Below are 12,771 nucleotides of genomic sequence, written 5' to 3'. Positions count from 1 at the left end.
CCAGACATGAGAAAAGGTCCAAGTCATGATACGATTCATAAAGGCCCAATGGCCCGACTGGAAAACACGTAATCCCCAGACATGGGCCCAACACATTATCCCACTTCATTAACCCCACTCAACTTTGTACCACAGAGAGCATGCGCCAGTCAAGCCTATGGACTCTGATCACTAGGAGAGTTGCCCTCAAGTATGCCTGCTAATACAACCAAAAGGTACCTGCGGAGCCCTGGAACAAGGGGTTTTAAGGGCTAGGATAGGGGCTCGAGGCCACGGAGGCGTATATATCAGGGCTGCGGATGGCCCTTTATCAGGACCTATGGATACTACGAGGTTGACCGGGGATCGCCTACTGTTTGGTCGTAGAAGGCCAGGGGAAGGGACCAAGCGTAGCGAGGAGCTAGTTCTAAGGAGAGCTAACGGTTCACATATCGAGGAAGGGCATCGATTATTCTACCTATCTAGAGACCCCCAAGAGATCAACAGTTGACCTTCACTCGTCGCGAGACTCCTCTGACACCCTCCCAGCTGCGGAGGGCCAGATTTCAGATGTATTCCTATTGCCTACCTAACAATTGAGTGCGGATATCACCGTCGGAAGACCTCTTCACTCTGTTACTAACCCGCTTTGACACAAAATCTCAGAACACGAGCGAATGGCGGAAACGGAGGAGGCAAGGATTAACTGAGTATCTTATGGGCTCTTGAGACCTTAAGTCATCCCGAAGGAAGAGGCCATATACACAACAGATAGTGCTATATTGGTCTGCACGCCACCAAGTGTGAAAAGCAGGTGTATGTGATGACACAGAGAAAGACTGAGTTTTGCGCGTTGGCACACGCTGGCCTCCGAGTCCCCGAAGCTTAGCTGTGAGTTACGGTGCATAATACGAACTGAAAACTTAAATTTCGGAAGTCGTTGTTGGCCTCGAATGAGCGAGCTGGGCGATCACACCAGAGGTTGGATACCACTAAAGGGCATCGTTCAAGTTAACTTGTCGCATGTTGAAAAGCCAACTGCGCCTCTTCAATTTCAAATTAGCCGTTTTCTCATGGCAAGCGAGGAGGGCAATTATATAAAGTGAATGAAAACGCTTTCTTTGATGCTGCTAGCTCTCGTGCATAGTACAGTGTGTACTGGCCACACACCTCGTCCTACCCTCCACTTTACCTCTTGCCTTGCACCACTATGAGGGTCATCACTATAGCTATAAGCTGCCCCCTGCCTGATTGGGCCACATTGGAAGAGTTACAGGACCACAGTAAGCGTCTAGGTGGTAAATACCATAAGAAGTTGACCTCCCACACCAAGGTGCTATGCTCCAGTCACCGCCAGCTACGGAATCCAGCCGGACGCCTTTCTTGCTAATGAGCAAGAGACCATTATTGTTCCTCCAGACTAGCTTTTGGAGTCTTGGCGCGAGGCTGAACACTTGGATACCAATGAGTTTGTGGCTCTTAGACCTCCCATCATGATGAAGCAGCTGACATGGAAGAAACAGACTTTTGGTGAGCCACACGACAGCCAGGCTCGTGACCTTGTGACTTTGCGAAAAAGGCACGGGCATGGCCTTGGGCTACCAGCGAGGTTTCCACGGTAGCGTGGACCCCCGCATGGTCAGTCTTTCGTTCTTAGTTGAATCAAGAACGTTGTGTCGCACAGGTTATAATTCTGCTTGCTAGTCATTTCCGTCGTTGACATTCAATGAGGTGCACCTTTCGTAGAGTGCTTGATCATAACATGACTAAAAGCCTGCATTTTATTGGCTACGATGGGTCGACTTGATATCACAAGCGACCCCACCATCCGTTTTGCAGGCCTTCGGCGTGTCAGGTTCAGTCCCCCCCCCGCCAAATTCACGCCCGCTCATTTCCCCTTCAGTTGAGAGCTCTCCACGCAGCTACCAGCTTTCTGCCCAGAGGGCAACCAAACGGGGAGGTGGTCGCTGTGGAAAGAGGCAGGTATCGACATGTGACAGAAGAGGAGAGGAGAAAAGGAAGAAAAACTACCCGGCTGGCATGTGCGGGTATCCGTGGGACGCGGACGCTGTACGAGAGTGCGCTCAAATTCTCCGTATCGAGGGTTTCCAGCATGCTTAATTTAATATTCGGCGCGCTTCGTCCTCGCGTCACCTGCAGTTCTCGGTTCATGTCGCATGCAAAATTGAATCCGGTCAGTTATCTATATGTAATGTAGGTACCTTCCATGTACTTATAAGTACTTGGATATCCAGGGTCCACGATCAAACCCGGATGGATCGCAAAGGGAGGATATTCGATTTCGGGATTATAGGCGCGATTTAATATACTGGACGCGACATTGAGCGAAGTGCGGATTTAGATGGTCTCAATTGAACTTTAGTATGCGAACTCGCGCCTGGGCGGATCTATGGGTGGGGTTCATGTGCTTCAAAGCGGCCACATACCTGGCTTTGTCACGTCTGTCTTGAGGGCCCATCATTGGACACCATCAAGATGGATAGTGGCCAAAATGAAAGCCGCACTGTCAGTACGCTGTACCTTAGCGAGCGTTTCGCAGGCTTGTTGGCCGAAGGGCGAACAGTGCAGCTCTTTGGGGAGACAAGCTCGCCGCCTTAACGGGTTGCAGTAGGCGCCTGACCTCGAAGCGTTCTGTTCAGCACAGGAAGAGCGTAGATGCGCACAACCGAACCATGATCATCCCTGCTGCGATTGACGAATACCATTCGAACCCGCCTGATGACATGCTAACATGGCCTTCCAACTGTGAGGCGAGAGGGTGAGGCATAAGGTCTCGGGTGCAACTGGCAGGGATAAAAGAGATGCCGCACCCCGTCGTTCATAGACTACAATACACTGTCCGCCTCATGCCACCCACTATCCGTCTTGACTACGGCGCCCTCCTTCCCGTTTCCTTCCGTCCGGCATTTCTATCCAGCATTTCCATGCTGCTAGCATCTGGCATCCTGTTTGGCGTCCGTATTTCGGACCTCTCTTCTTATGCCTTTCTCACAGGCGCTCTTCTAGATCTCCTACGTTAATTATTCACTTCAGACTTTATACAATTCGGTACTATCTCTACTCTTGGCTTTGGTACACTGCGAGCGCCGCCATGTCTTCCATCCTCCCTCCAGCCCCCCAGCTACCTGGGATGGCACCTGGGGCGACCACCATTCGCGTCGGACCACTGTACTATCTTTCGACGAGTTAGGAGCGACAGCGAAAAAGCCGTGAAGCTTTCGCCCAGTTTAACGCAGAACCGATCTCCGATAGGGCATCAGTTGCTGCCGTGACGAGGAAGCAACGGCAGAATATTTTTCAAAAGTGGCAAATGTAAGTTCGCCTTGATTGATCTAACGACCATAAGTGAATGCTGAGCCGATCTAAAGCTATTTCCGCAACGTGCTAGGCATGGATCCGGATGATATCTGGCTTCAGCTCTGCGACGAAAGTTTCAAAGCGATAGAATACTGCCAGGCCTTTCTTCAAGACTATGTCGTCTACTCAGTCGAGCAACGAATCGCTCTGGGACCGCAAGAGTATGACGATGTAAGGACTGTGACCTGCACCAAGACGGTCTTGGAAGCATGGAAAGGTTTAGTGAGGTATGCCGACGAACAAGTTCTCTAGGCAAAACGGAGAAGTGATCCGAGGAACGCTAGACACTGGACGCTAGCGGTGAAAGAGCGTAGTACAGGACCAGTTTCCAAGATCAGTCTAGTAAGTCGCAGATTTGCTTTCTACAGCCCTTCATACAATGTGTGCTGAAGTCAGAGTCCGCTAGTGGATCCGAGAAGGGTTAATAGATTCGCTAGGCTTACGTCGAGAATAAACATTCGAAAAGGTAGAGATGATAGATAAAGATGTCTTGATGATCCTGTCGACATTGTGGCGACGGGCAGACGATATCCCCTGCACCGCATCCGAGCGCATTGCCTTTCACTTTGTAATTCTAATGATAGCCATCGGAGGCTTTCGTCAAGGGACATTGTTACGCTTTCGGTACAGCTAAATCAGGTTGGATTTGGTACAGGACCCTTCATGCGAAGACAAGCCACGACTTGTAGCCACGCCGACTATGTTTCACAACAAACAACGACATAACAAGGTGAAGAATAGTCAAGACCACAAGTCAGGCCGTTCTATTCGTATATGGCACTTGCTTCTTGCTGACTTTCGATTTTCCAGGCTATCATTCAGTGTGACATTCATACCTTGCCTTCTTGTCGACCTGTCAAGCTTGATCGTTGCCTAGGCTCTCACCGATAACGCGTTCAGCGGAGAGTACCGTTCGGCTTTCGAGATACTATCGGTGCTAAAGCTGCAAGGGCTCCGATCCATACCACTCTCGTGGAAAAATTCCATGCTAGAACGCCCTATCTTCGAGATATCGCCCCAAAAGTTCAGTCAGATATAGCAGCGTACTCTTCTTGTCCTGGGCTGCCGAAGAATAGATCGTCCCTACTCCATGCGCGTAGGCGCGGGAGGACGATTGGATGGTAAGACGTGCTGTCCTTATAATGGCCACGAAGAACAATAAGCTAAATAGATTTAGGAGCCTTGACGCCGGCATTGCGCAGCCACGTCATCTCGAACACGGAGTCTGTATTCCGAAAAAGCTATTAACTAGTTCATATAATAGAGAACCTAGCTGCTATCGCCTTTCCTACTATTTTGAAAAAGAACGAACCTATTTTCGGACTTCTTTAGTATTCCTTACTCACCTGTGATGATAACGCGCCCATAGATCCGCAGCTGGAGGATTACGCAAGATAGAACATACGGAAAGATATACGAGAGCTCGATAAGCAACTTAATGAGATCCTACGTAAAACATCAGCTGATAGGGAGAATGCATAGAGGATCGCATCTCAGCGTAGCTATATCGTGGCAACACTGTCGAGACTCTAAGTCCTGCAACGTCGTGAAGAATACTTTCTTAAGGCCGACAAGCTGAGGGCCAAGGGATATTCAACAGAGCATCTCGTTAACAGAAAGACGAGCCAGAAAGCAGGACGCTATACTACCAGTTCAGCAGCTGCAACGCAACTCAGCGGCTACATGTTACGATGCTCGGAAAGCGACACGCTGACTATAATAAAATACATTGACATTCTTATGGCTTTCCTATTAAATAGATTTTCGGAGGTCGAGCACCTCGAAAGAATGTCGACTACAATATCGACGAATCATGGTATTAGTAAGGAGGAAGAACAGCAGCTTTTCCTTCGGCCGCCAATTGAGCCACTGCTGCCCATGAAGAAGCATACGAGAGCCAACTTGACTACAGAATTTCGCTGTCTGCTCGGTTGTGGCCCAATGCACAGCAGGTATAGTCTGAGCAGACACGTTCAGCGCAGACATAAAGAGACGTTTCGAATAACGTTTTTCTGCCCGGAATGCTTGTCTAAGTCGCAGGGTAAACGAAAGCGCATCATAGATGGGCAGTCTGAATGGAGCACCCATGTTGAGAGATACCACGGGAAACACAACTCACCATATAGCCCTCGGCAGTCGCCGCTAGTCAAATCAGGGCGATCTCGTCAGTTCAAAACATTTCCAAAGGTAGAATGCAAGCTCTGCTAGGGACAGTTCGCTGCCGGCCATGCGTTTTCCAGGCATATAAACTCGGCGCACCTAGCGCAGGGCCTCTTCAATGAGCCCTTTCCCTGCCCAGAATGCACAATTGCCGGCGTGGAAGCGTTGATCAATGGAATAGAGTATTGGCGCGAATACACTTGGGAAGTGCATGGATACAAGGGCCAGACGGGGCGCAAGAAGTCTAATAGAGAAACTGAGGCAGTCGGGCTTGATGGGATGGGTGGAGGGAGAAAGAGTACACAGGTGTAATTCCAATAGGGTGGTTGAAGTGGTTGGAGAGGACGTTATCTGCCGTATTTCTCTATTGGATTTGAAATCGAACCGCATCCTGGCGCTTAAATTCGAGCGCGAAGCGGCATCCAGCGCTTGCCTTCCCTTGCTCGAAACAACTTCCAACATTGAACAAGGTGTTCCGATATCTATATTTGTGTATGAGGTATAATACGAAGTAGGATATCGGCGAAGGAATAGGCAGCTTTCATATCGCGAGCACGACGCCCTGTAACATCGCGGTCGCGTAAGTCTTGATAGCATATCGAAACGTTAGCAGATAACCCCGTCCCTCTTGAAGCCGTACGACCCAGAGGAAATCCGCAAAAGCCGTAAGCGTGCCGCAACCAAGTTTTCCAAGCGACGCAAGACGTTCTTGCGCAGGGCGCATGATCTATCGCGAGATTGTCAAGCCAAGGTTTACACCTTCATCGAATACAACCACCGTACATGGGTCTTTACTAGCGAGCCGGATTAGGCATCATTTCCGCCTACGAAGGACGAGATCGTGAGCCGGGATATTTTCGAGATATGTCGTACCTGGCTGACTGCTCGTAGCTTCGAACCTACCCGCTTCCTGAGATATTTATACCCAGCATGTTCTCTACCTCGGCGCAGCTTCACGACGACAAGCATGATGTGGAAGGATACGTGCTGCTAGAAGAGCTCGATGATCATGTTGTTGATAAATGAGCATCAAGCAAGCGTATACGTTGCACGCAAATGACATCAGGCGAGGGCCAGACGGATAGGGCCACCAAATTGCAGAACTGGGGCGAAGAAGGCATGCGACAAGAGAATGATAGGAAGCTCGCGCTTAGAGAGAAGAGTGCCCCCCAAGATATCGAGTCACGACAAGTAGTCGAGGCCCAAGGTCAGCCTTGCCGACGATTGTGCGGGACTCGGGTGTATTTGACTGGTCTCCTATACCGGGCGCGGCGCTAGAGGATTTGCCTCGTCACTCGTCCAAACTATGCCAGGCTCTCCATTCCTCACTGTGCAGCGTTGCTATGAGTTGAAGTCGGCGCTATCATACATGAGTTATCGCTAGGGCAGCTCCGGATCCTGACTTTCGATGTCCTTCAGGGGCCCGTAATTATGAGGCGGATGCTGTTGGGATTCAGGCTCTGGGGGGCGCGTTGGGTGCTTCACAGGTTATATAGTAATAAAACTCCCGAACCTGAGCCCCGAAATCTGCGGACCTCTAGCGCGTGAATGGCTCTTACGCGTACGGTGTGTTTGTGAACGTTGTGCCTGCTCGCAGCTGTCTCTTGACGAGGCCTTCCGGGACCACACCGCAAATTGGTCTTGACATCCAAAGTAGTCTTCCTCGAAAGCCACCGCATTTACCGTGCTTGCGCCTCTGGCCACTACTACCCAAGGCACTAGGGACGTGCCGTCGTTCGTCCTGACCCATAAACAACGGAACGTTTATGAAAATAGTGACGTAATGGGCGAGTGGCTGGCCGAGGGACAAACCAAACGAAGCGTGGCTTACTCATTGCAGAATCTCGTCTATAAAAACGAAGGCATCTCCCGTACTTCATATCATTCATTATTCTCTTGGCATAGCTCCTCCTTAAACCCTTCCTGTTCAACGACTAACGTATACGCCATGAGCTCTTAGGCAACGTTGAACGCTCCTCATCAAACAACTGCTATAACGGAGAAGCATGTCACGCGCCCCCATGTCGGATCCATCGAGGTTACTTCCGTGCAGTCTTTAGGCAACCCCAACAATGCCCATCGTGCGGTCGGACGAGCGGTCTCGCTCGACAAGCAGGCAGGGCAAAAGTCGGCCAGTGCAGCAGTCGGCAGGCTATCTCTCAGCGCCATAGCGACGCTTGCTACGTCCGAGCGTGATCTGCTCGATAGTGGCAAGACTGGAGCCATACCTAGTAATCCATCTCTCCACCCTGACCTGCAGCCTCCTTTCGAACCAAACCAAGCATGTAAGTGACGTCGCATGAAGCATAGGAGGGGAAGAGTCCGCACTGACAATCTTCCTACCAGCGTTACCATATTTGAAGCCCGACACTACCCGATCCCGTCTCAAAAGACGCACCAAAGAATCATTGGTTAAGCCAAAGCCGAAGCGACTAAATGCCATGAAGGGTGTCAAGCTTAGCCAATCCCGTATTTTCGACGTGGAAGAGTACAAAGACTTCACTCTGCACCCAGACGGATCCATGACTTGTGTAGTGACCTGGACTCCTCAAACAGTGCAGCTTCGTGATATGCGTGGTTCGGAAGCCATGGCTATTTGCGAACGGGAAATCACGTCGAAGTTTAGTGCTAATAAGTGGGTGAAGCAGAAAGCTGCTTATTTTGACAGGACTACAAAACGCAAGACTTAAACGATCCAGTTGGTTGAGGTGGATGGTTTTCAAGGGTATACTTGTTTCGGATTTAATGTACATATAAGCTCGTCTATTTGCACACACTCTTCCTCTATCTTATATTGTCGCAAGACTTTCCGACTCGTCGGTTACTTATCTGCACGCTCTCTACGCAAGCTTCATTCTCGCCTGTCTTTATCATGTCTCTGCAGCCTGCGAGCGTATCCCTGCGATTTAGTATTAGCCGAGAATCGTCTCGGTTCTACCAATAGCTTGCCGGCCTGCCATGTATCTGCATGGGACTCGTGTCCGACGTACCCACTTAGAAGCTAGTAGGACCACCGGGAGCCGGGGCAGTACCCGTTATCCGTAGCGTCAATCTAGAGTTGATCCCAAACAACCAGCTGCGCGGGTAGTACAACACGCAGTGGCCGTTCACCAGCGTTGCCTCGTCAAGTTATAATAATTCCATGGCAGGGTGTCGCTGCATGAACCGTACTAACGCGAGGACTGCCACACGCAAGTTGGCGAGAGATACCGAGCGAAGCTCAGGACAGTGCACGTGATCGAGAGGGATAACGGTTAGTGGATCGTGGCGGCAGAAGTTGATTTGGAGGTTTTGTAAAGCGGGAAACAAAGACAAGAAGGAATTGAATATTGCAGTAGTGGTGTTTGCTATGTTCAACGATTTGATGTCGAGTTTGGTCACGGAACATAACGCCGTATATAGAGGGCCGATCGACTCAAGGTTCAGTTTGCCTTTAATCTTCAAATCCTGGACGCGGCCATAGTTGGGAAGTACTATCAGAAAATCACCAACGAGTCGATCGACCGAGTCTCTCCGGCACGGTGATATCCAGATCTGTTGACATAGCCGGGTGACTTGGGCGTTTTTCTTTGGTTTCCACCCATGGGAACAGATATGGGAGATTGTGATCCGCTGGAGCTGTGGGAGAGAACTTAGAATCTGGTTCAATCGACGGATGTCATCGTCGCGACCCCGAGACTCTTCTTCCGCTACAAAGTGGCCGTAGCGGCGGAAGGCCTGCAAAGCCTTTTCCTTCTTCGACAGGGATTGCAGCACAACAGGGTGCGCTTCGTACACCTGGAGCGGGTGAAGCTCCCATTCTTTGTAGTTGCACTTCGGCCACTCCCCATGATACACCGTGAGAGCTCGTGTGGGCGGACTTGTCTGTTTAATGTGGTGCGCCAGGCCTATCAGCGCCGAACGGGTATCGAGCACGCAGAGGTGACGCGAAGCCTCGGACAAGCAGACATGCGTGAAGCGACTAGCAGTCAGTGCTAAATTGAGAAGGCTTCGCGAGTCTAGATACGAGACGAACTCGCTAATGATTTCATAGGGCATCCCTTCCATGGCGAGGGCGGGTGAACGCAGGCTGGCCGCAATTCAGCGAAGGCGGAGACGCATAGTGGTGTAAATATGGCCGTTGTACCTCTCCTGGTTAGGCTCACCCTGGACAGCCACAATTCCGATAAAAGCAATATGTGATTTCGGGTTTCTCTGAACTATAGTATGAACTTATCAGAATTTATTATCGGCTATGGAGGTAGTCATAGTGGACATATGAGGTCGCGGTGTGCCGATGAGATGCGCTATTCAGCGCGTGTCGGTGGGCGCACGCATAGCGGCACCCTGGGCCAAATCCGACATAAGGACTCCCCCGCCGAGCGAACACTATAGCCGCGCGGTTGCGCAGCCTGGCACGACATGGCCACAGCACTGTAGAGACTCAAGCCGTGCAGAACGTTAGAATAAATTAGACTATTGAGCATTGATTCATGGCTTTCTTCTTTTCATTGCTCCTATTCCAATCAACGCATGGCCGATGCTGGACGGGCCCCAAAGCCGAAAAGCAGTTTCCAGGCAGGAATATTGCGTTGCTTCCATTTGATCGTGGACTCACTCTAAACTGTATTGCGAGGTTCGTTTCCAATCTCTGTGGCAGACGCTTGCATTAAGTAATCTAACTGCTAACGTGTCATACGAGCCGCATCCGAAGAGTAATCACTTCTCGCCCTGCTCACCACGTATAGCAGACGAGGTGCGCTGATAAGCGGCTAATAGCTTAAAAGATCCATTCGGGATGTGGATGATCTAGAGCCCATCGACCGTCGCACCCAGGCTTCATACTCGAGAAAGACCTCTTCCACAACGCTGATGGCCTCCGCTATCTCCCTGGTTTGCTCCCGAAGCACCTGCCGTTGGTAACCTCCCTGTTCGCGCAGGACTTCCAGGCGACCGTGATCGCTGCGCTGCTTATTACGTAATACGTGGATCTCTTGCTTTAAATTGTTGTTCTCGTTGCGAAGACGCTCGATCTTTGCATCCCTCGTCGCTTCAGAACAGCCCCGAAGCTTCTGAGAGGAGCGCGATGGAGGCAACGCCAACGGTCGTGGCCATAATTGGGTTTCTTCCCCATCTTCTGATGACAGGGGCGAGACGGACCTCTCCACGATGACCAGGTCAACGCGCATTGTCAGGTTAGGAAGGTGAGTCGGCAGGGGCCTCAGCACGAAAGGAAGAACATGTCTCCTTCATTTGTGCCTGGACCGGAAAGCCGGTCTCGCAAAGCTCTGGCCACGCCGGTTCGCCGCAATATATCCTGCTCCGTGTGTGAGGAAGCCATAGTCCTCAAAATGGCACTCATGTCCCTGTGACGTGAATTGGCTTGTCACTTGTGTAAATGCAGGCGAACTTAGGACATTCCCGATCGCATAGGCTCGTTCTGAATATCCGAAGGAGAACGAACATGGACTTGAGGCGGACCTAAACGAGGAAACAGGTTTTAGAGACAAAATTGTCAGAATGGCCATAGTCCGGCGCCGACCTATATAAACAAGCCTAGCTCTGCCGTCCATCCAAGTGCCTGCGCTATCGTGCACCTGGTCCAGCCTCTCAACATGAATTAGCCCGACCTGCTCGTTTAGTTTCAAAGCCAGAAAGTCACCAAGGACATCGTTGCCCTGCGTAACCGCATTTTCTTCTACCGTGACACACCGTGATGCGCCGACCCTGCTCGCCCGGGCGACCTGAATCCTCCCTCGCTGGAAGCCTTCATCACCCATCTCGTGAAATGCTTTCGGCTTACCCCTCTGGAACTCATGGCATCGCTGATCTATCTTCGCCTCTTGATTGGGAAACTATTTGCAAAACAGATACAAAGACGTGGCCGGAGGTGCACAAATCATGGCTTTGTCTTAGGTTGTCTAATAAATGCTAACAAGTGCCTATTAGATCGCTCGTTCTCTAACAGAAATTGGGCTGCTCACAGTCGAATTGTTAAAAGAAAGCAGTAGATATTCGGGCTTTCAAAGTAAGATGTAAACGGGATAGAAAGAGATCTACTACGCCTTCTAGATTAGGAGGTCCACATTGAGCCAGCGCGGCTAGAGAAGAAGTCCTATCTTTCTTCGCGATAAGCAGCCTTTTTCGGAAGAAGTAGGCGTTCACATATAAGAAAATCCGAAGGGCTGGCCTCTAGCAGACGTGATTGTGAACAAGGAGTAGATAGAACTTTATATAACTTGGCTTCGGAAAGCGCGTGGACATGCTCAGTGACGATCTATGACCCCCCAAACTGTAGACTAACAACACATTCAAGAATAGACATCTTACATCTCTCTAGAAAGAGAAATGTATGCATAGGAACAAGAAGACGTCACTTCTGCAAGACCTGCCAAGCTTGTGGGATCGACGAGTGGAATAAGGGTAACCACTTGCCCACTCAGAGCTCCGATCTAAGGTGGTGCCCAGGGTAGGCATGCCCAGGCGCTCCAGTGATCCAAGGGTCTCACGGATTGCCGATGTTTCATTAGAAACAAGAATAACACAGATATGCAGCGAGCATCGGCAGCATGGTGTTCAGACGCCTAGACGTCAGATGCCCAGACATCAGACGCCCAGACATCAGACGCCTAGACATCAGACGCCCAGACACCTTATTCGTGATACTAAAAGAGGCAAGTACTTGCGTGGCTTACAGAAACAATGTACGAAATTCAGCACTACTCGCAATACGGCACGTTTCTTATGGCACGCGAGATGCATCGCCCAGCGACACCCCTCCGAGCTTATCCGGCCGACGAAGTCCTCCCGTTGCTCTTCCTCTCGAGCATGTCCCACACTTCGGTCGAAACCTCGACTGGCTTCATCTTCTTCGGAACACCCTGTCCAGCTATTCGCCTCTTCCCAATCACGATTTAATCTCCCTTCTTATTGCCCAAGATCTCGTTCAGAGCTAAGCGAGAAGCAAGCTGCAGGTGTTGCGTACCCTTAACCAGAAACAACACAACGGACACCGACTCAGCTTCATTGGATGCCACTAGAACGACGTTCATTTTGTCCAGCGTCAGTTAAGGAAAGTCAGTCTTCGTGCCGGACTTCATCGCTTGTCGGCCGAGTTGCTGGAAGCTTGCCTTGTGTCTAGCATAGCGACTGCCCTGAACGAGAAAGGCTCTCATGGCTTCCGGATATTCGTCGTTTTTCCCTAGTGCTACAACCAAAAGCTGTCCCTGGTTCACTTCGGTTCGGATCTCCCCTTTTAGTGGTTTGCTTTTCCCA

At 50.6% G+C, this 12,771-nt stretch overlaps 3 protein-coding genes across 3 annotated transcripts; 2 read left to right on the top strand and 1 right to left on the bottom strand.

Moving 5' to 3' along the window:
• Nucleotides 1-2,475: 2,475 nt before the first annotated feature.
• VDAG_05202 (uncharacterized protein) lies at nt 2,476-2,598 on the top strand (the record flags this gene model as incomplete). The annotated part of the gene is made up of 1 exon (XM_009654938.1): nt 2,476-2,598. One exon carries the CDS (start codon nt 2,476-2,478, stop codon nt 2,596-2,598), a length of 123 nt encoding a protein of 40 aa, XP_009653233.1.
• A 3,975-nt stretch (nt 2,599-6,573) lies between these two features.
• Nucleotides 6,574-8,207, top strand: VDAG_05201 (uncharacterized protein; the record flags this gene model as incomplete). The annotated part of the gene is made up of 4 exons (XM_009654937.1): nt 6,574-6,724; nt 6,937-7,004; nt 7,478-7,802; nt 7,864-8,207. The coding sequence occupies 4 exons, from the start codon at nt 6,574-6,576 to the stop codon at nt 8,205-8,207; spliced, it is 888 nt and encodes a 295-aa protein (XP_009653232.1).
• A 1,390-nt stretch (nt 8,208-9,597) lies between these two features.
• On the bottom strand, nt 9,598-9,861 carry VDAG_05200 (uncharacterized protein; the record flags this gene model as incomplete). The annotated part of the gene is made up of 2 exons (XM_009654936.1): nt 9,598-9,716; nt 9,831-9,861. The coding sequence occupies 2 exons, from the start codon at nt 9,859-9,861 to the stop codon at nt 9,598-9,600; spliced, it is 150 nt and encodes a 49-aa protein (XP_009653231.1).
• Between the last annotated feature and the right edge of the window lie 2,910 nt (nt 9,862-12,771).

This window comes from Verticillium dahliae, genomic scaffold (assembly GCF_000150675.1).
Source record: "Verticillium dahliae VdLs.17 supercont1.9 genomic scaffold, whole genome shotgun sequence".
Classification (NCBI taxonomy): Eukaryota; Fungi; Ascomycota; class Sordariomycetes; order Glomerellales; family Plectosphaerellaceae; genus Verticillium; species Verticillium dahliae.
This window is presented reverse-complemented; position numbering and strand designations above follow the sequence as displayed.